Source organism: Callospermophilus lateralis, chromosome 11 (genome assembly GCF_048772815.1).
Source record: "Callospermophilus lateralis isolate mCalLat2 chromosome 11, mCalLat2.hap1, whole genome shotgun sequence".
Classification (NCBI taxonomy): Eukaryota; Metazoa; Chordata; class Mammalia; order Rodentia; family Sciuridae; genus Callospermophilus; species Callospermophilus lateralis.
Window position 1 is genome coordinate 10602053 of NC_135315.1, and position 20425 is coordinate 10622477.

The window sequence follows — 20425 nt, forward strand, 5'->3', positions numbered from 1 at the left end:
TGTTAAAAATGCCAACCGTCTAGAACCGATTAAAAAGAATCCACAAGAGTCCCTAGGCTGCGACTGCCCAGTGTTAGTAGACCCTGGAAACCTTTAGCTGAACACGGACAGGGAGCTTTTCAATTCCAAACACAATATCATAAATGGAGTCCCAATGTCTCTGCTAATGGCGATGAATCTTCAGAGTTGTGAGGTTCTCTCATGACTAACCCAGCTGTGTGGGTATAACTTAAGTTCTACTTACTGATCTGTCCTCAGCCAACTAGGAGACACTCACCTGCAACTCAGGGTAGGAAACTGTGCAGGCTGTGTGTATTCCTTCCGTGTGTTTTCAAATAATATATCCCTTTTACCTGATTTTTAAAAGGAATATATATGCTACGGTCTGAATGTTTCTGAACCTGCCCCTGCAAAATCCACACACTGAAACCTAATCGCCTGTGAGACACTAATAATCGGCGATGAGGTCCTCAGGGTGCAGGCTCCATGAAAGGAGTTAGTACCGTTATTTAAAAAGCCCTAGAGAGATCCCTCCTCACTCCTTCTACCAGGTGAGGACTCAGCCAGAAAGTGCCATCTATGAATCAAAAAAGCAAGCCCTCACCAGAGATCGAATCTGCCAGCACACTGATTTTGGACTTAGTGTCCAAAACTCTGAGAACAATATGATCTCTGGTTTTATCAATATTATCTAGTTTATTGGAGCCCCAAAGGAGCTCCAATGAAGCAAGTGACTAAGGAGTTCAGAGAGGAAATATTTAAGAAAATAAAACGATGCAGACTACTTCTCGAGTCTTAGGCACATTTCAACCTATCCCCTGCAGCCATCCATTTCCCACTCCCCCAGGCTGATTTTGCAGGCTGTTCAATTCTCAGATGCCACCCCTGCCGCCAGACTTACAGCCATGTATGGCTTGCAACCGGCGTCAATTGTTTTAGCAACTGAGTCCACCAGGTAGCCGCTGATTCCGAAGTCACACATCTTCACTTGGCCCAGGGCATTAATCAGCACGTTAGAGGGCTTGACGTCTGAAAACAAGAATAACCAGCACACCATCATCCCAGCCTGCGCGGAAGATCTGCGTCTCTGCCACCAGAGGGCCTGAGATTCCCACTAGTCCTTCACCTTCCGTTCCCTGAGTTACCCAAGAACAAACGTCACCCCTGACTCATGGCTACATGCTGCTTGTGGCTTTCAACGTGATTCTTATTCTGCATGTTTTGTCTGTGTCCTGTAGGTTTGTAAAACCCCAGGTGGAAAGAACTGTTTTCCTCTATTTATTTATCATCTTCATTTCCAGTAACATGGCAAACACTTTAAAAATTATTACTGAGCCAGGCGCAGTGGCACACCCCTATCATCCCAGCAGCTCAGCAGCCTGAGGCAGGAGGATCACAAGTTCAAAGCCAGTCTCAGCAACAGGGAGGCACTAAGCAACTCAGTGAGACCCTGTCTCTGAAAAACACACACACAAAAAAAAGGGCTGGGGATGTGGCTCAGTGGTTAAATACCCCTGGGTTCAATTTCTCAGGACAAAGAAAAGTAAAAATAAAAAAAATAAACCTAGGCACATCAGAGCACAGGGCAAGTCTCAGAGGGGCATTCCTAAACAGATTTGAATGGACCCTTCAGAGGAGAAAAATGGAACCCACCCACTCATATACCCCAACAGATGAGCACTGCTGTCTCTGGGTAATGAAATAAGCAATTAGCTCCTTTTTCCCTTTGTGACATTGTTCACAGAGGACATAGAATAAGAAGGAAAAAAAAGTCATTCTAAAAGCTCTAAAAATCATCCGATATAATTTTTTCTCTTAAACTGGCTGACAACACAAATTTCATTTTGTTATTTTTTAAACCTTTCTAACCTCAAATAAGAATTAAATATCTCATAATTTGGAAGTAAGCTGTTGAAAATCAATTCCACATTCCTGAGAAATCCACATTGTTTTTCCTATCTATACTCCATCCCAATTTCTTCTTCTGGTCTTCCTACCTCCCTTTTTTTTTTTTTTTTCAATTTTTAATACTACCAATTTAGTAATAATAATAGGCACATTGTCCTTTCCAGGCACATGGCTTAAGAATGATCCAAACCACAAAGCCCTATTAGCTATCAATACTTTCCATTAACTTTCTCAAAGACGTGATTTAGTGGACCTTTTCCAAGAAGTTTTTCCTCACCATAGACTCCCAGTAATAATCAATGACTCATTTTACACTCTACAGATCTACTTCCATATTTGGTATTTTTCTATTTCTAAGACGATTTCCTTTTTCAAAACTCTTTTATTTGTGTATATATATTCTAATTTCTTATTGATAATTTTGTAACAAAAATATATTTTCATAGATACGTCTCAGGGCATCTATTACAGTGTTGTATTTAAATAATGCTTTAAAGGTGATTATAAGAGCTAAATGGATAGATGAATGGATGGATAAAAGGTAGATGAGTGGATATATTGTGGGTGAATGAATGAATGAAGAGATAATAAGCCCAGAAAAGGGAAGAGAAGAATGGAGAAAAGAAAAGCCAAATCATTTTCTCCTGCCTCCTACAGCCTGAAAGGGCTCAGATTTATTCCAGAGGTTTCCTCACTTCAGTGTGCTCAAGAATCCCCTGGGGATCTTGTTGAAATGTAGAATGTCATACATTTGTCCATTATGCTTTGGTAACAAGCTTCTGCATGATGGTCAGTACAAGATGAATTTTTATCATCTCTGAAATTCCCCATGATCCCTTAGCTTGGTAACAGGTATTTTACATTCAATTTAGTTGTAATATAAAGCCCAGGTCTTCTTATACCCTCAACCAAGATTTAAAAAAAAAAAAAAAAATGTACTGTTGTAGTTTGGACCTGAAGCGTCCCCCAAGTGTTGGAGGTTGTGTTCAGCTTGGCACTACTGTGAAGTGGTAGAAACTTTTAAGAAGTGGGACCTCGTGGGAAGTTTTAGGTCATTGGGAGTGTGCTCTCAAAAGCAGACATGAGACCTTGGTCTCTTCCTCCCTTTCATTCCCAGACACAGTGTGAATGGGCTTCCTCTGCCACACATTCCCACCATGATATGTTGCTGCACTACAAGCCAAAAAGTAATGGGGCCAATTGACCATGGACTAAACCCTCCAAAACCTGTGCACTAAAATAACCCTTTCCTGTCTATAAATTGATTATTATCAGGTGTTTTGTTACAATCACAAAAAGCTAACAGTTATGCAATTCCCAAAGAATTACCTGGCTCCATTCCCCCTGCCATCCTTACAGGGGAGGGAAAGTGAGGAGGGAGACTGCAAGCCAAAGAAATGAACTTATTAAAAGGAATAGCCAAGGAAGTTCCGTGGATGCTTACCTCGATGAATGACAGAGAGTTTACTGTGTAAATGTTCTAAAGCTTTTACAATCTGTAAGAGAAACACAAAGTAGAACTATTGACCCCATCACTGGAAAGAAACTGAATGTTGGTATATTCGGGTTTATTATCCCTGCCTTAAGGTCACAGGGTAAGATATTTTCCCAAATAGTGGTGGTTCTATCCAAGATGTGTAGGCACAGCAAGTTACACCAACTGGGCTCCACCCACCAGAGAGGGCTGTAGCTTACATCAGAGATGTCTCACTCATCTCTTTTTTCTGTTTAGCCTCAAGCATTTTTTTTTTCCTCTACCCTCATGAATCTTAGTAGCCATTAAGGTAACAAACAATCTCTTCTATCTTTTTCTGCTGCTTCTTTTTATGAATATTAGTTTTAAGAAAACATTTAAAATCTACAAATTAAAACTGAAATAAAAAATAGATATCAGAATATAGAGTTGGGTGGAATGCAGTCATAACAGATGACTGCCCTGATCAGAGTATTCAGTGTAGAATTTGCTAAACCAAATCAGTGGTAACATCATCGACGCAGGGCTCAGGAAGGAAAGCACTTATTTACCCACCCACCCATGGAGGCACGCATCCAGCAGACACGTGTGGGATGTCATTATGGTAAAGGTACTGGTTCCTCATACTGGGGACCCAAAGACCCCTGGGGTCTAGACTTCTTGTGTTCTCCTTGCAATAAGGTTCAGGATGTACTCACAGAAACTGCTATCTTGCCTAAGATGTCCTCTGGAATTGTTTGGCCTTTATCAATCACTTGTTTGTAGAACTTGTCTAGCGATGTGTCCATGAGCTCCATGCAGATCCACACATCACCCTGGAGATCAGTCCATTCAAGGAAGGTCAAGGAGGGTGGAAAAGGGGGAGAGAAGAAATGGTCAACACCTTGTCCTGAAGAGCTATTTCTGTTTGCGTTTTTGGAGGAAAAGGTACAGTTCCCCTTCAAGATCTCAAAGGGATTTGTAAATGAGCAAGATCAGCTCCAAAAAGCAACCCAGGCAGCCTCGGCACGTGAGCGAGTGGAGAAACGTAAGTCATTATTCTTCTTGGACTTTGAATCAAAGGAGCACCTACCTCCCGGAAGAGGGCTCCATAAAAGGTGACGGTGAATGGACAGTCCACCGTCCTCATGGAAACGTCCAAATCCATGAGTAGCCTTTTCTGCTCCTGGCTATTTACAGTGGCCCGGATCCGCTAGATGGGAAGACATGGAAAACTTAGGGTTACTTCTCTGAGCTGAGTCAGTCAGTAAGCAGGGAGCTGAGGAGCCCATTCCTGAAATCAGCAGAAACCACTGCTGGCACATATCCACCCTGAGTGACTGGCCATTTGTAATCCATAAGAAGTAAGGAAGAGGGCTGGGGATGTGGCTCAAGCGGTAGCGCGCTCCCCTGGCATGCATGCGGCCTGGGTTCGATCCTCAGCACCACATACAAACAAAGATGTTGTGTCCGCCGAAAACTAAAAAATAAATATTAAAAAATTCTCTCTCTCTCTCTCTCTCTCTCTCTCTCTCTCTCTCTCTCTAAAAAAAAAAAGAAGTAAGGAAGATTGTTCGTCATTTGATTTCTTAAACAAAAGAGGCAAACTAACTGAATATTTCAGAGAATAAGAAGATGTTTAAAACTGTATTTCTAAGGTATAAAATTAATCTGGTTTACAGGACTATATCAGGTTAGTGTGAAGGTACTTTACTGCTTATGTGTGATCCTAAGGGGTAAAAAGCCCCTCTTTGGGAACATGTAGGAGTACAGTAGCTATAGTTAGCCCTCCATATCCCTAGGGATTGGTTCCAGGACCACCTGCCCTTGTATTACCAAGCCCAGGATGCCCAAGTCTCTAATATAAAACTATGTGGCATTTGTATATAATCTCTACATATCATCTCATATACCTTAAATCATTCCAAGATTGCCTTTAACATTTCATACAAAATAAATGCATATAAACAATTGTTACATTGTATTGTTTAAGGAATAAGGATGAGGGAAAAGCCTGTACATCTTCAGTGCAATTTTTTCCAAATGTTTTTGATCCATAATTAGTTGAATCCAGAGGTGTGGTACCCACACATAGGGAGAACCAACTGTATTTGGAATCAAGTACAACTGTCAGAGAACTGGTACAACTACAGGAAGAGGAGGAACCAAACAGAAACAGAGAAACCACTTAACCCAACCCGGTGCTTCTGAAAGAAGACAAACCTGTCACATCTGCAAATATTGCCTTCCAGAAATGTGACTGTGTCTTTAACTGACAGCAGAGTTACCGTAACACTGGGTCTTCAGGAGGTGGCCTCCATTCTCTAACAGGAAAGGGCTCCACTGTCTCCTGCCACTCCCAATAAGGGCCCGGTTACTAACTATGCAGAAAAGGCAATTCCTTAAGAAGGCCAGAATCTACTCCAGAAACCTCAACTGATCCAGATTGCAGTCCATGGCTCAACAGTGATGCAAATTTACTCTAGATGTATTTACCCTCCTTTTTTCAACAAACAGATGTTTTCTCTCTCAATACAGTTTCTTGATTTTCAGGGGCAATTCTTTAACTCAAAACAGTATAAAACAGATTCATGCATCATAGCAACCAAGCACATGGTGTAACTTGCTTTGGATGCTGATGGGAAAAACCAACAGAACAACAACAGCACTTCGAGAGAATCAAAGAAATGTTAGTTCAGATCCAGTATCAGAAGAGGCTAAGAAAGCATTTGCTAATTCCTTTAAGTATGACAGTGACCTCATCATTGTGTAAAAAAAAAAAAAAAAAATTAAAAATGGTGGTGGAGGGGCTTAGTTAAAAAATAAATGTCTATGCAACACATACCAAAGAAGCATTTTACACACATTTGGAGAAAAATACTATTTCCTACAAAGAATCTTTTTTTTTTTTTTTCACCCTATTGAAGACCATTTTGTTTCTATGAAAAGGGCTGGTTTACAGTGGAGATGAACAAACATATACACTGCAGACACAAGACATTCGGGGAACATCAACTCTACCTTCACCGCCATGATCTGCTCGCTTGGCACGTGCCGCATCTTCTCCACCACCCCATAGGCACCTCGCCCCAGTTCCACTATAGACTCCAGGTCATCAGCCTTCACCTCAAAATTCTGTGAGAGAGAAAAATAGGAAGGTGACAAAGGAACTAGACTCTGACCACGCTGTCCTTACTCATCTGGTTTTTCTCAATGTTCAAGGGGTCATTGCCTGGCCATAAGTTTTTCTAGCAAGCCACAGAAAGCAAGAGACCACCAAGAGCAACAGGAAAAGCTCAGGTCTCTACAGGAAGCCAAAGCAACCTGCTCATTACAGGCAACACAGAGACCCGACTCCACCCAACTCAGTTTTCCAGTGGCTCTGTGGAAGCTGTCTACACTGCAGCTCTTAAGCCACACCCCCTTAATTATCTTCATAACCTACTATTGGCTGATGGCAACCGGATCTACGCCACTTTGAGACTGACCCTCCCAAGAAAAACATCCAGTCTCTTCAAATACCCTCAACAAAAGTGAATGCTAATCCATAATGGGGGACGGGGCTTAGGATAAGTGGATTAACTCTGGATGGTCCAAAGGGGAGGGGACATGGGGATGGAAAAGATGGTGGAATGAGACGGTCATCATTACCCTAGGTACATGTATGATTGCATGAATGGTGTGACCTTACTTTGCATACAACCAGAGAAGTGAAAATTTATGCTCCATTTGTGTACAATGAACCAAAGAGCATTCTGCTGTCATGTACAACTGATTAGAACAAATAAATAAATTTTTAAAAATATCCTCATGAGTACCACAATAGCCGGATTGCAATTCACAATTCAAAATAGCAAAAGCAAAACAAGCCATTTCCCTTTGATGTCCGGCTTTTTTGATGCATCCATGACAGCATTCTATAAACAATAAATTTTTCATTGGTCATCCAGAAAGTATATACTTAAAATGATCAATGTGTTAGCTGACAGGCATGACTTTTCTCACCTGATTTCCAATAGAAATGCAAGCCTTAGAGTCTAAATCTCGAGGTGGCCTGAGTGGAATAAAGGGGAAAAGAAGATACATGAGATATTTAGTCAAATACATTCTTTCCAAATTATATGCAACTGGAGAGTTCTTCCCTTTGGGAAGAAGGCAGAAGTTCATGAGTCAGGAAAAATAGCATGGGAGTGTGAATGTATGGGATTTAAAATAAAATACATTAGGGTTTAAATTACTTCATCTCTTTGAGCCTCTGCGTCTCCTTTAACATGGAGATATTACTGTGCCTACCTTGTGGAGTAGGACTGGGTATTACAGGGAATGTTCCAAGTCAAATGCTTAGCAGGATGCTTGGCGTACAGTAAATAGCCAATAAACAGAAGCCATATGTTTGTAGTTACAGAGCTAGAGTAGCTTCAAACTTTTAATTTCGTTCAAGGGCACCAACATATCCAACATTTCACCATTTTTTTTCCCACAATTGTTGTACAAGAAGAAAGAACGTTTATTTCAGTCTGATTGAATCAAGGAACCTGCTCCCAATACCCAGGCCTCTTCTAATGAAAATGATTAATCCACCCAAGCCTCAGGCCTTAGGGTTCATCAAGTCTGCCAAAAGCATCAAGCTATGGGGCCAAGACGGACAGCTCAGATTGGATTAGTTGACACTGTGTTCTTTCTGTCCAGGGCTGGGTATGTTAGTTTGCCTGGGGCATTAAGATTTTGTAGGTGTAAACTGTGGGTGGATGTTCTCTGTCAATTATTCCATATTTTAATTTTCTGGGTGAAGAATCAAGCTTATTACAAAATTCTTTCCCTAGAAGACCAAAGGTATTCCAAAGGTCACCCAGTATTAGTGTTTTACATGAAAAACCAACTTTGGTTTATTATAATATTTATTTGTAATTCTATAGGTATCATCAGTTCACTGATTACTATTACAATCATTATTCATTTATTTAACTTGTTAAGTACTGACTTGACCCAGACACTGTGCTAAACCATTTGCATAAAATAGTTTCTCTTTTACAACTCTTAACGACATTTTTATCTCTATTTCAATGCGAAGAAATGACAATGTTATTGTGCACATGTACAGATCTGTAACAACAAATCCCACCATTATGTATGAGTATAATGCACCAACCTAAAAAAAAAAAAAAGACAAAGAAAAGAATTGGCATTGAAAGAGATTAATTTAAGGTCTTTCAAAGAGATAATGACATTAGAATTCAGAGCTGTACCATGACTTCTCAATTACAGAAGTAAAGAATCCTCACTCACTAGCCGCAAATTATTTGCCTTAGTTTTACCCAATCTAACGTGCACATGATTGAGTATCCGAGATCCCTGAGTGATTCCACTTAGAAGTTGTACCATAACAATGAACAACTTGGAGCTACCTTCCCCTGAGCAACTACAATGCGGCAGGCAATTTAATATGGAGTATGACATCTAATCCTCATGACAACCACACCATTGTTTATTCTTATTTTTAAGAAAGGGAAATTAAGATTCAGTGTAGTTAGGTATCTTGCATAAGGTACTAACTAGTCAAGTTTAGATCTCAAATATAAACATAGGCATTCTGGCTGCAGAGCCTGAACACTTACCCAATGAAGCTAGCTGAACAATTCCAAACCAACATCTGACCCTTACACAATTCTGTTGTTTTGCTTGTTAAATGAGGTTTAAAAAAAAAAAAAAAATCCTGATTTTTTTTTTTGTGAGAGTTTAATAAAATAATACTGACTAGCATAGAATTGACTTAGGATTAGTTACTATCAATCAAGTGAGCAAAGAGATCAGAAACCTAAGTCAAAGACACATTGGCATTGGCAACTCAAAGAAAGAGCTCGAGCAGACAGACCATACACACTGGACTGTAGAGAGTGGAGCTCTCTCCTAGGACAGGGAGACGGGGTATGAATGGTAAGAATCGCCAGGCCAACCTCAAGAAATTGCCAAGGAAAGTAACAAAATGCGGAAGCTACTTCTTTAGAAGCACAAATCTAAACCTCATTGCTAAATAAGTAGACTATAATCTAAATGGTGTAGTCCACAATACTATAGTGATGCTCTGACCTCCACAGAGTGAAGCAGAAAAGGGTATTCAAAATACATTCTACCAGTTGAAAAAAAAAAAAAAAAATAGAGGCTACATTTATCCTTGCTTAGTTTCCTATTCATTTGCTTATGTCAAGAAAGGCTTTTAGGGGTGGAGCTGGGGTTATGGCTCAGAGGTAGAGCGCTCACCTCACATGCGGGAGGCCCCGGGTTCGATCCTCAGCACCCCATAAAAATAAATAAATAAAATAAAGATATTGTGTCCATCTGCAACTAAAAAAATAAATATTAAGAAAAAGAAAGGCTTTCAAAAATTCATAAAACAAACAAAATTAATATGCATTAGGAAAGGGCAAAGAATAAAAACTCAAAAGAGAAAGAAAGCTGGACAATTGATGTAAGAAAATATATGTTTTATATATATGCATAGTGCTTTATATATATTTTTCTATATATAGTTTTATACACACAACACACACATATATATTATTTTGTTTTGTTTTGCAGTGTTGGGGATTGAACCCAGAGTTTTCACATGCTAGCCAAGTTCTCTACTATGGAGCTACATCCACAGCCTAATAGGAGAATATATCTTAAAGAAAATATGGGAAATAAGAACAGAAAGCAATAAAATTAAAAACAGAAAAACAATAAAACAAAGCCAATTCTTCAAAAAAAAAAAATCAACAAAATTGCTAAACCTCAACCAAAATTGACAAAGACAAAAAAAAGACATAAATTACCAATAACAGGGGAAAAATTAGGCTATCACATCAGATCCTGCTACCATTGACAGGACAATCAGAAAATACTACGACTTACTCTCACAGATTTGACTGCTTAGAAGTAGACCAACTTCTCAAAAAACACATTCTACCAAAAAGTCAGCCCTGATGAAACAGATAATCTGAATAGCCTTGTATCTATTAAAGAAATTGAGAAATTTAAAAGTTCCAGGAAAATATACAGGCAATCCAATTTCACTGGAGAATTTTAGCATTCAAAGATTTAACACCAGTTTTACCCAAGGACCACTGAAAAATACAAGAGGGTATACTTTTCACCAATTCCACTTTATGAGGGCCTTACTATCTTATCAGAAAACAAGGCACAAAAGAAATAATAAATAAATCACCAGAGACCAACATGTCTCAAAATGCTGATGTTAAAATCCTCAATAAAATTTCAGCAAATCGGGCTGGGGATGTGGCTTAAGTGGTAGCGAGCTCGCCTGGCATGCGTGCGGCCCGGGTTCAATTCTCAGCACCACGTACAAAGAAAGATGTTGTGTCCGCCGATAACTAAAAAATAAATATTAAAAAATTCTCTCTCTCTCTCTCTCTCTCTCTCTCTCTCTCTCTCTCTCTCCTCTCTCACTCTCTCTTTAAAAAAAAAATTTTAGCAAATCAAACCTAACAATATATAAAAATATAATATACGTGCCACCAATTAATCAATATAATCCCCATATCAATACGACAAAGAGGAAAAACCTTACGATCATATCAACTAATACAGGGAAAGTAGCCAACAAAATTCAACACCCATTTATAATAAAAATCCTCAGCATATTATGACTGGATAGGACTTTTTCTACCTCATAAACAGCATCAAGAAGAACTATACAGTTAACACGGGACTTAAGCAGAAAAGACTAAATGTTTTTCCACAAGACGGAGAACAGAGGTTAGTTGCAGAGTCTTACCGATTGTACTTGACAGTACTAGACATCCTTGCCCCTTCGATAAGGCAAGAAAATAAAAGTTTAAAAAACTAGAGACTAGGAAGGGGGACATAAAACTCTGTTCACAGATGCCATGATTATCTACATAGAAAATCCTAGGGACAGGGCTGGGGTTGTGGCTCCAGTGGTAGAGCACTTGCCTAGCATGTGTGAGGCACTGGGTTTGATCCCCGGCACCGCATAAAAATAAACAAATAAAGGTATTGTGTCCATCTACAACTTAAAAAAAAAAGAAAGAAAATCCTAGGGACCCACAAAAAACTTCGCAACTAATACCTGAGTTCAGTAAAGTCACAGGAAATAAGATCAACACAGAAGAATTAGCTGCACTTCTATATGTTGACAATGAATGATAGAAACCAAAATTAAAAAACTAAATGCCACTTACAATTGCTCCAAGGAAATCTACTTAGATAGAAATCTGAACAAGTCATAATGAAGAGGATCATTACAAAATTCTGATGGAAGAAACTGTTAAAAAACTAAATATTGAGAAAAATTAACCATGTTCATGGATTGGAAGGGTCAATGTAATAAAAGTGTCATTTATCCCTAACTTGATCTCTAGGTTAAACTCAGTTCCTAATAAAATGTCAGCAAGTTCTTTTGTGGACAAAGACAAGTTTATTCTAAAAGTTATATGAAAAGAGAAAAGGCCTTTGAAGAGCCAACATAACTTTGAAAATCAGAACAAAGTGGCAAGCATCGCTTTTCCCAATATTAGGACTTAGTATATAGCTGCAATAATCAAGACAGTGTGACGCTGGCAGAAGAACAGACACATAAATCAATGGAACAGAACAGAGATCCAGAAATAGATCAAAGCAAGCATGCCTAATTGATATTAGACAAAGGAGCAAACGCAACTCTACAGAGGAGGGATTTCCACTGAAATGAGTGGAAATCCATTGGCAATAATATAAAGCTCAACCTAACCCTCATTAACTTTTATAAAAATGAACTGCGAATGGATCAGGGGCTTATATGTAAAACTATACAGTTTCTATACAAGAACAGAGAAAAATCTTCAGGACCTGGGACAAGGTAAAGGTTCTTAGGCTTGTTACCAAAAGCATGATCGGTAAAGAAGAATAACTTATAAACTGGATTTCATCGAAATTAAAACCTTTTTTGTATGACTGCACATATGGGGTGATGTGACATCGGGTACAACCAGAGAAACGAAAAGTTGTGCTCCATTTGTGTGCAATGAATCAAAATGCATTCTGCTGTCCTACATACCTAATTAGAATAAAAAAAATAAAAAATTTTGTTCTTTGATCCTGCTAAAAGGATAAAAAGACAAATTACAAACGGTGAGAAAATATTTTCATATCACATTTATAAGTAATTGCCAATAGTCAACAATAAAAAGCAATCTCATTAGTTAGTAGGCAAAAGATAGATACCAGATATTTCACCAAAGAAAATATGTGGATGGAAAATAAACACCTAAAGACATATTCTACATAACTAGCTACTAGAGAAATTCAAATTAAAACTACAATGTGGAGCTGGGGTTGTGACTCAGTGGTAGAGCACTTGCCTAGCACATGTGAGGCACACATAAACACCACATAAAAATAAATAAAGTTAAAAACAATCTACAATGACATATCACTACCCATCAGAAAAGCTGATATGAAAAACGGCACTAATATCAAATTCTGCAGAGCAAATTTATCATTCATACATTACCATTGAAAACATAATATGTTACAATCACTCTGGAAAATAGTTGGGCAAGTCTTTCAAAATGGAAAACGTCCTTACCACATAAACCAAAAGAGAAATGAAGACTTATTCTCATGTAAGGATTTACACAGGAACGTCATTTGTTCCTAATAGTCAAAAACCGGAAGCGATCCATATTTCCTTCAAAGGCTTTAGGGTTAAATAAGCCGTGGTATACTATGCCATGGAACAGTACTCAGCGATAAAGTTATTGATACACTACATGCAGCAACTTGAATCAATCTCAGAGAAATTAAGTTGAATGAAATAAAGTCTCGAGCCAGGTGCAATGAGCCACACCTGTAATCTCTGTGACTTGAGAGGCTGAGGCAGGAGGGTCACTAGTTGGAGGTCTACCTCAGCAACTTAGTGAGACCCTGTCCAAAATAAAATAAGAAGGACTGAGAATGTACTTCAGTGGTAAAGTGCCCTGGGGAAGAGGTAAGCATTTAGTGAGTCACATGCAAGTCTTATATTGTTCATACAGTTAAGCATCTTGACCATGATAGTGGTTACCTCCAGCAAAACTGACAAAGATAACAAGATCACAAAGCTACGCAAGTCAACTACATGGAACTACGCGTGTATACACACACACACACACACACACACACACACACACAAATAAGTGAGCACTTGTAAAGCCGTTAGAACTGAATGTATCTGTGGTTTGCACCAATATGGCTTCATCATACTGTAGTTGTGTAAAATGTTCACATGGGGGGATTTTGGTGCAGTCTAGGTCAAAGTTAAATGTGACTTCTGTATATATGCCTTTGCAACCTTCTGTGTATCTACAATTATTTTAAAATAAATATTTTTAAAGTATATCCCACCAAGTTCTTCCCACGGTGGCAAGATGGGACACATATTTGACTCCAAACTAGTCAGAGGGGAAAAAAAATAGTAATTACACAATTTACAAGTCCACAGGGGAGAACCCAACTGCTCAGAGGAACCCCATTCCAAAAAAAAAAAAAAAAAAAAAAGAATTTTAGACATTGTTATGGGGAAAACTTCCTCCTACAGATCCTCACAAACCAACATCCTCACTCGAGCTTAACCCCTCAGGCTACCATAAAGGGTCCTGAAGAGTATAGCTCTTTATTTCACTCTGTCCATAGAGGTTCTTCAGTGACATTTTTCTGCATGTGGCTGCCTGACCTTGGCAGCCTGAGGGGACACGATCACATTTATGAGTGTATCCCAACACTAGGGGGCGCACTTTCCAATAGGATGGATCACAGTGCAGGACAAACCGTTCACAGAGAAGCACTTTGAAGACCAGAGCAAAAGCTTTAAAACCTCAACATTCCTCCCGGATGCACTCTCTTTGTAGTTGCTCTGTCTCTCCAGTGGCTCTGGTATGATTTTTTTTTTTCCCATGGAATTTCTGTTCGTGACTTGCAGATGTCATGGAGGTGGTTGTACTTCCAGACGAGACATACCCTTCCCACCCCACAGAGAGACAAAGAAAGAAGGCTCACAGAGAGGGCATCCTGCTCCACCAGGACTTGAGCTCACCTAGGGATTTGGGCCAAAGGCTTAGCTAATAAAGAAATGTTCCTTTACCTCATTTTGCCTTCTGTTTATAAGGGACAGTATTTAAGTCTCAAGGATGTGGGTCCTCATCAAATACCACCTTTCATTCCCAGCCCGTGTTTTACAGCAGTGACTCTCACAGGGATGCGTCTCTTCTTTCAGATCTACAGGGGGAAAGCAGGACAGTCCCCATCCGGGGACCTCTCTGGGCTTCTGTAGGACCTCAGCTGACAAACGCATGTGCCACACAATTCTGACTCATCCAATAATTTGAGGCATTGACTTCAAAGCTAACCATTGATTGTAGATGGAATGTGATGATTTCAAGTCTCAGAACAGTCAGGAAACGACTTCCCCCTGAATGGACTCTTCTTTCTAACACCTACATCCAAGGCCAAGGCCTGGCTCACGATCCCCAAAGTGAACCCATTGGGAGGCTAAGTCCCCGTGCTTGAGTTAAGACGATAATTGTGCCAACTTACGTGGAACTGGTCTGAGGTTGTTCAAATGCTTCTTTTGGAATTTTAAGGCCAGGGTTTCTCTTCTTGCCTATTGGGAAAGATGTAAGGACAAAGTTAAAAATCTACATCGTAGCAAGAGAGCAGCCACAGAAACACACTGTCACCTCCCAATTCTGAGTATTGTTTCCTATCCAGGCAGTCTGTGCACACTCCAGCCACCACAGCGTGTCCCAAATGCAAACTGGCATCAGGAATGACATTTTCACCAACAAGGAGAACCTATCAAGGTAAGAATGCCAACTCTGTGTTCCTAGGAAGGTGTACCCTTTCTCCCTACTGAGAATGGCATTCCAATCTTTTTTTATTTTTATTTTTTTCACAGAATACTCATGATGACAGATGATGTTGGTTACAGGAGTATTTGGGGGGGGTTGGGATTTTTTTTATTTTGTTTGTTTGTTGTGGTTTTTGCTTCTTTTTAATGTCAAACGGAGTCACTCTTATCTCAGTATCCTTCAGTTTTCTAAGTTGATCTGTGAACAATTGCTAGATTTAATGATGGGTGTAAAATAAAAACTATTTTTTTCTCTTTCGCCCTGTCCCATTCCATGGCAACCTGCCACAAGTTGAAAAACTTAAGAGAAGGTTTTTAAATCTTAAGCCTAGAATAATATTTATTTACATTTGCTTTGCTCCAAGAAGGATTAAGATAACAGATGGGTTCTTGCAAGGAGGACTTCATGTCTTTGGGGACCAGATAGGAACGGACTCTGGTATTGTTCATCCCTGGGCTTTGAAAAAGAGTTTGGCTCAAATACTTTTGTTGGTGAGGTGAAAAGAACAAACTGAGAAGAGCTAGCCCAGGAAGCAGATCAAAGAGAAGAGGCTTCTAAGCGCCTGGGATTTTCCTCAGCTATGGAGCGCCTGTGCCTCTGGGTGCTTGGCAGGGGGAACCCAAGCAGAGCTGGGTCTTCAGAGCTCTGCTTCCTCTCTCACCTCTTCTCTGCATTGTCACTGAGCACCTCAGAGCTGGCACAAGCCACGGATAAAGTCCTGGGTAGATCCTGAAGTCGCAAAGAAACTTACGAAATCAAATAAGGTAAACTCGTTGCAGGACAATGACATCAGAATACCTGAGTTGACTTAACATCACAGAGGGGGCCCAGTCAGAATCAGAGCCCAAGACACTCCAGTGCAGAGCGCTCTTCACTATCCACAGTGGCGGAAGCACAGAGACGGCCAGAGAGCGAGGGGTGTGGAGAACAAGGGCTTTCGAGTTTGAAAATCCCCAACTTACATCTGGTTCTTCCATTTTTTTTTTAACCAAAAACCCTCCAGAATCATTTTCAACTGACTCTCAATTTCCTCAATTCTAAAATAGGGAAGTGACATCAACACCCACATCAGTGGACTGTGAGAATTGAATCAGACAAAGCAGATGAAAAAACACGGAGATCCCATAAGTACCTGTTGATTACAGAGAAACAGCCGCGTGGTACCATTCTCTAAAAAGTCATTTAAGAAATTCATGAAAAAAACTGGTCATATTATCAGAACCCAACATAATGTATAAATGAGGGGTTTTCTTTCTTTCTGTTCCTTCAAAATCCAATATCTAGATCAATCCTGCCATTTTATATAAAGCCAGGAAATCAGCACAGAGAAAACCTTTAAGGAACACATTTAGTAAAATACTTCTTTTTTCTCAGTTCTCAACTCATTTCTCTCTATGCATTTTATAAGATTCATAACTCACCATTCCTTCTCCTGCTCTTGGATTTCAGAAGGCTATTGAGCATGTTTGACTTAATTAGTTGACACATTGCAATGTCAAGTGACAACACACAGAGTTTTACTATCTATCTGTGCTAGACTCGATTGTGAGAACCCAAATAGCTACATGGCCTAGTTCCAACAAGTGTCATCCCTGGGCTTCAGTCACACAGACAGGGAAAGCTATTAAATGAGATAGTCCAGTGAGGACTGAATGATAGATTCAACTTGTTCAAAGAACACACACACATTCCAATGCAGGTGAAAGGTAATCCTGGTAATCCTAACAGATACAATCCTCTAGTTCTCTCTTTCAAATATATATATATAATATAATATATATAATGTATATATATATATAATATATATATAATGTATAATTTATATATACATACACCCACACACACACACACACACACACACACACACACACACATGTATTTGTCTGTGAAAAAGGTTTTCCATTGGTCATTTAAAGAAACCAAAAGCAGAAGTTACTCTGAAAGTCCTGTGTCTTCCTTGTCTTCATCTCAGTTCTTATAAAATTGATGTAGAGAGTCCCATTCATTAAGAAAAGCTCCTTTGAAAAGCCTTCCTAAGGAACCTAATTAATGGTTCACGTAGCCATTAATTAGGAGCAATTCCTATAAAGTATTTAATTATCATATCATAACTCATAAATTATCAAAACATCTATTTAAGGAAATACAGAAGGAGAGAAGCCTTTGGGTACTAAAGAAATAAACGACCTAAACAACAATAAAGTCTTCCAACTGGGAAAGAAAAAAACTTGGTTCTCTCCCTTCACTTTCACCCCAGAACCTCCCGGGGCCACATTCACCTCACTCTTCCCCTGAATTAGCCCCCTGGTGGGTGAAATTACCAGCTTCTTGTCTCCTGACTCAACCCCTGACTACAGATACATCTTAGATATTCACACAGACCTCAAGGTTTTCTTAAATACAAATACTCCAAGACATAGCAACGCCCTGACAACAAGAAGTCAAAGACGTTCCAGGAGACACCAAACCTAGTTGAGTCACACTATTAGAAAATTTACTGCCTTCACTCTGTAGATGACCTAAAATGAAAATCACAGACACACACACACACACACACACACACACACACCCCGACATTCTAGAGTTCACTTACTTGCCCATCTCTGAAACTGTAAGCAGCCCTGAGGAGGTTGCAAGGCTGCAAGGGAGGCCCGCAGAAGCAAACCCCTCAGAAGCCATGCTTCCTTTAGCTCCAAAGACCACACACAGCCCCAGCCGGGAGGAACACAAGCAAGCAGACTCCACCTCCTCCTTAAGTCTGGATCACAACAAACCTCCGAGAGCTCATTGTTCCCAGGAAACGGCAGCCTCAGGAAGGGAGAGAGGAAGTGGGTCCATTTGGACACCCAGGCGTGGCATTAATCATTAACCAGACTTGGGGACATAAATCTATAAAGTAATTATAGACAGTACAATGTTCTCCCGGCCTTTCTATAAATGCCTCTTTCATTTCTTAAAAGAAAGAAAAACAATAAGTGGTCAGTTTCCAGCTGTGTTTCTTCCAGAGAAATCTGTTCCCCCTAGGAAGGCTGCCAACCCCTGACACTAACACTGAACACTGTTAAAAAATATATTAATGGGAGGGAGCCATACGAATAATGGAGCTAAGTGACCAACTATATTGGCCAGTTTTCTCCCGTGGGAGTCCAAAGCCAAAACAAAACAAAACAAAAAAAGTCAGAAAATAGGCTTGATATGATGTCAGCAGCTAGCAACCAGCCTTCTCAGAATGAGAGAGAGAGAGAGGACTCTGTGTATTTCTGCCCTCTTCTTGGTACAATCTGCAAAGAGGAAGCCTCGCCAACCTGATTGGGCACATGCCACACTTCATTACATCAGCCCGTGTCACACCCACGCCTGTTTTCCCTGAAAATAGTACAGTCCGACACACGCGTATATTTGCAAAACTCATCTTAAACCAAAGCTGGGTCATGATAATCCTGGCTTGGAGCAAAACGTCACTTGGTGGTGGTGGTGGGGGGGGGATCTTGCCTGTAGTTAGAACGTATTGACTACACCGCAGAAATGCTCACTAGCTTTGACCATATGGAAAATGATGGGGGTACACAAGAGGTCTTGCCCAGCACCCACTCGGAGAGGGTGAGCACAAAGGGCCTCTCTGAGAAGCCTCATTACATAAAGCAGAAGATTGAGCTCCAGTGCCAACCCAAACAGCACGAGAAGCCCACACGGTCAGCAGAAGGTGGCATCCTGAGGATATGCTGATGCCCAAACATTTGTCAGCTTGACGGAAGGTTGGAGAGCATGATTCTGAGGCTTTATGATTATTGACACAGCTCCACAAAAGGATCGCAGCACTTCCGGTGCCAAATTTATTTTAAAAATCTGTTTCCCAATATGAATGGGATTTCTAGCCAAGTAACTGGCAACCTGGAGGCCTTGGCTGCCCTCTCCTTACCACTTGCATCTGGGCTTCAGTTCCAAGTGTAGTTGGCAATAAAATTGGCAGAGAAGTGTCATTAGATGTTATTCGGTTGCAGCGATCATATGCAAAGCGCTAATGGAGCAGGGCAGAGGAACAGAAGTTCAGAGAGAAAAATGAGCTCTACAGCAGCCATGTGAAAGTGGACAGGGACACTTCCAATCCCCAAAACCACCAGATCGCATACACCCCTGGACTGAAGGAGTATGCCAAATGTCCTTGGAATTACTTGAAGTTTAGAGAAGAAAAACTGAAAAGCTCATAGGAACACTTGCAGTCCCTTTGATTTCAAGGAGGCAGAATGAACCTCTTGGGAGCTTACCTGACCCCCATACTGTTTCCCTGGAGGGCTCTGCCCTTCTTGTCCATGAGAATACAGCGAGCCAAACTCAGCTCACTCATCATGTGGCCCAAAAAACTTCCCAGACCTTCCCCACTCTCTTTAAATTAGATGTCCGTGGCCATCTTCCATTTATTTTTCTCTTATTCTTTCTCATAATCTATAGTAATTTTATCTTTAAATTTAATTATTTTTGCATTTATTTATTATCTGTATTATTCTCTAGAATATAAGCTCCATGATAACAATGATTTTGCCCCGTTCCAGCAAATATCTGAAATATCTGTTGACTGAATATTTGTTGCCCTTTTCTTGACTGTTTTGAAAACTGGATTAAGCCCATCAAAAAAAAAGGGGGGGGGAAAGAATAAGAAAAAACTAACTGAAGTGGAAATAGCACAAATGTAAGCACAAATAAGACGACCTTTCAAATCCCAGCTATACCAACTATTAACAATGTGACCTTAAGGAACATTCTTCATGGTGAACTCCATTTCCACACCTATGCACTATAGATGACGCTATAGATGATGTACAATATTACTAGGCCACTAAAAGACTCAGTTGGCACAAAGTAGGTGAAGAACTCTAGCAGTACCTAGCATATAAGTGCTTAATAAATACTTCTTTTTTCCTTCCTTCCACATTTGTGTTTGTATGTTTAAAATATGAGCTCAGAAAAATGTTCCCTGTGTGGGCCCCATCTTTCTTCAAATGCCCTATGTTGTTCTACTGTATTATTTATGCCAAATTTTTAAAAGATTTTTCAAACATGTCATCAATCTTGAATCATACGTTTGTTGTTACCACTAACTAGGGGAACAATTCCAGCTCTACAGACTCAGAACTTCTGGGAATAAGTCTCAGGATCCATAACTTTTTTTTTTTTTTTTGAA

At 39.9% G+C, this 20425-nt stretch overlaps 1 protein-coding gene across 3 annotated transcripts in view; it reads right to left on the reverse strand.

Annotated features, from left to right (window-relative positions):
* Map2k6 (mitogen-activated protein kinase kinase 6) overlaps positions 1-20425 on the reverse strand; it is a 111736-nt gene that overhangs the window by 26261 nt on the left and 65050 nt on the right. For 2 of the 3 annotated variants that reach the window (XM_076871627.2, XM_076871626.2), the window contains exons 2-8: positions 14933-14999; positions 7367-7415; positions 6383-6496; positions 4455-4574; positions 4081-4197; positions 3353-3404; positions 902-1029 (exon numbers count right to left, since the gene is read on the reverse strand). In XM_076871627.2, the coding sequence (XP_076727742.1) occupies positions 902-1029; positions 3353-3404; positions 4081-4197; positions 4455-4574; positions 6383-6496; positions 7367-7415; positions 14933-14999 (647 nt within the window). Of the gene's footprint in view, positions 1-901; positions 1030-3352; positions 3405-4080; positions 4198-4454; positions 4575-6382; positions 6497-7366; positions 7416-14932; positions 15000-17839; positions 17947-20425 lie in introns of those variants that run through there. The other variant, XM_076871630.2, reaches the window with a different exon arrangement.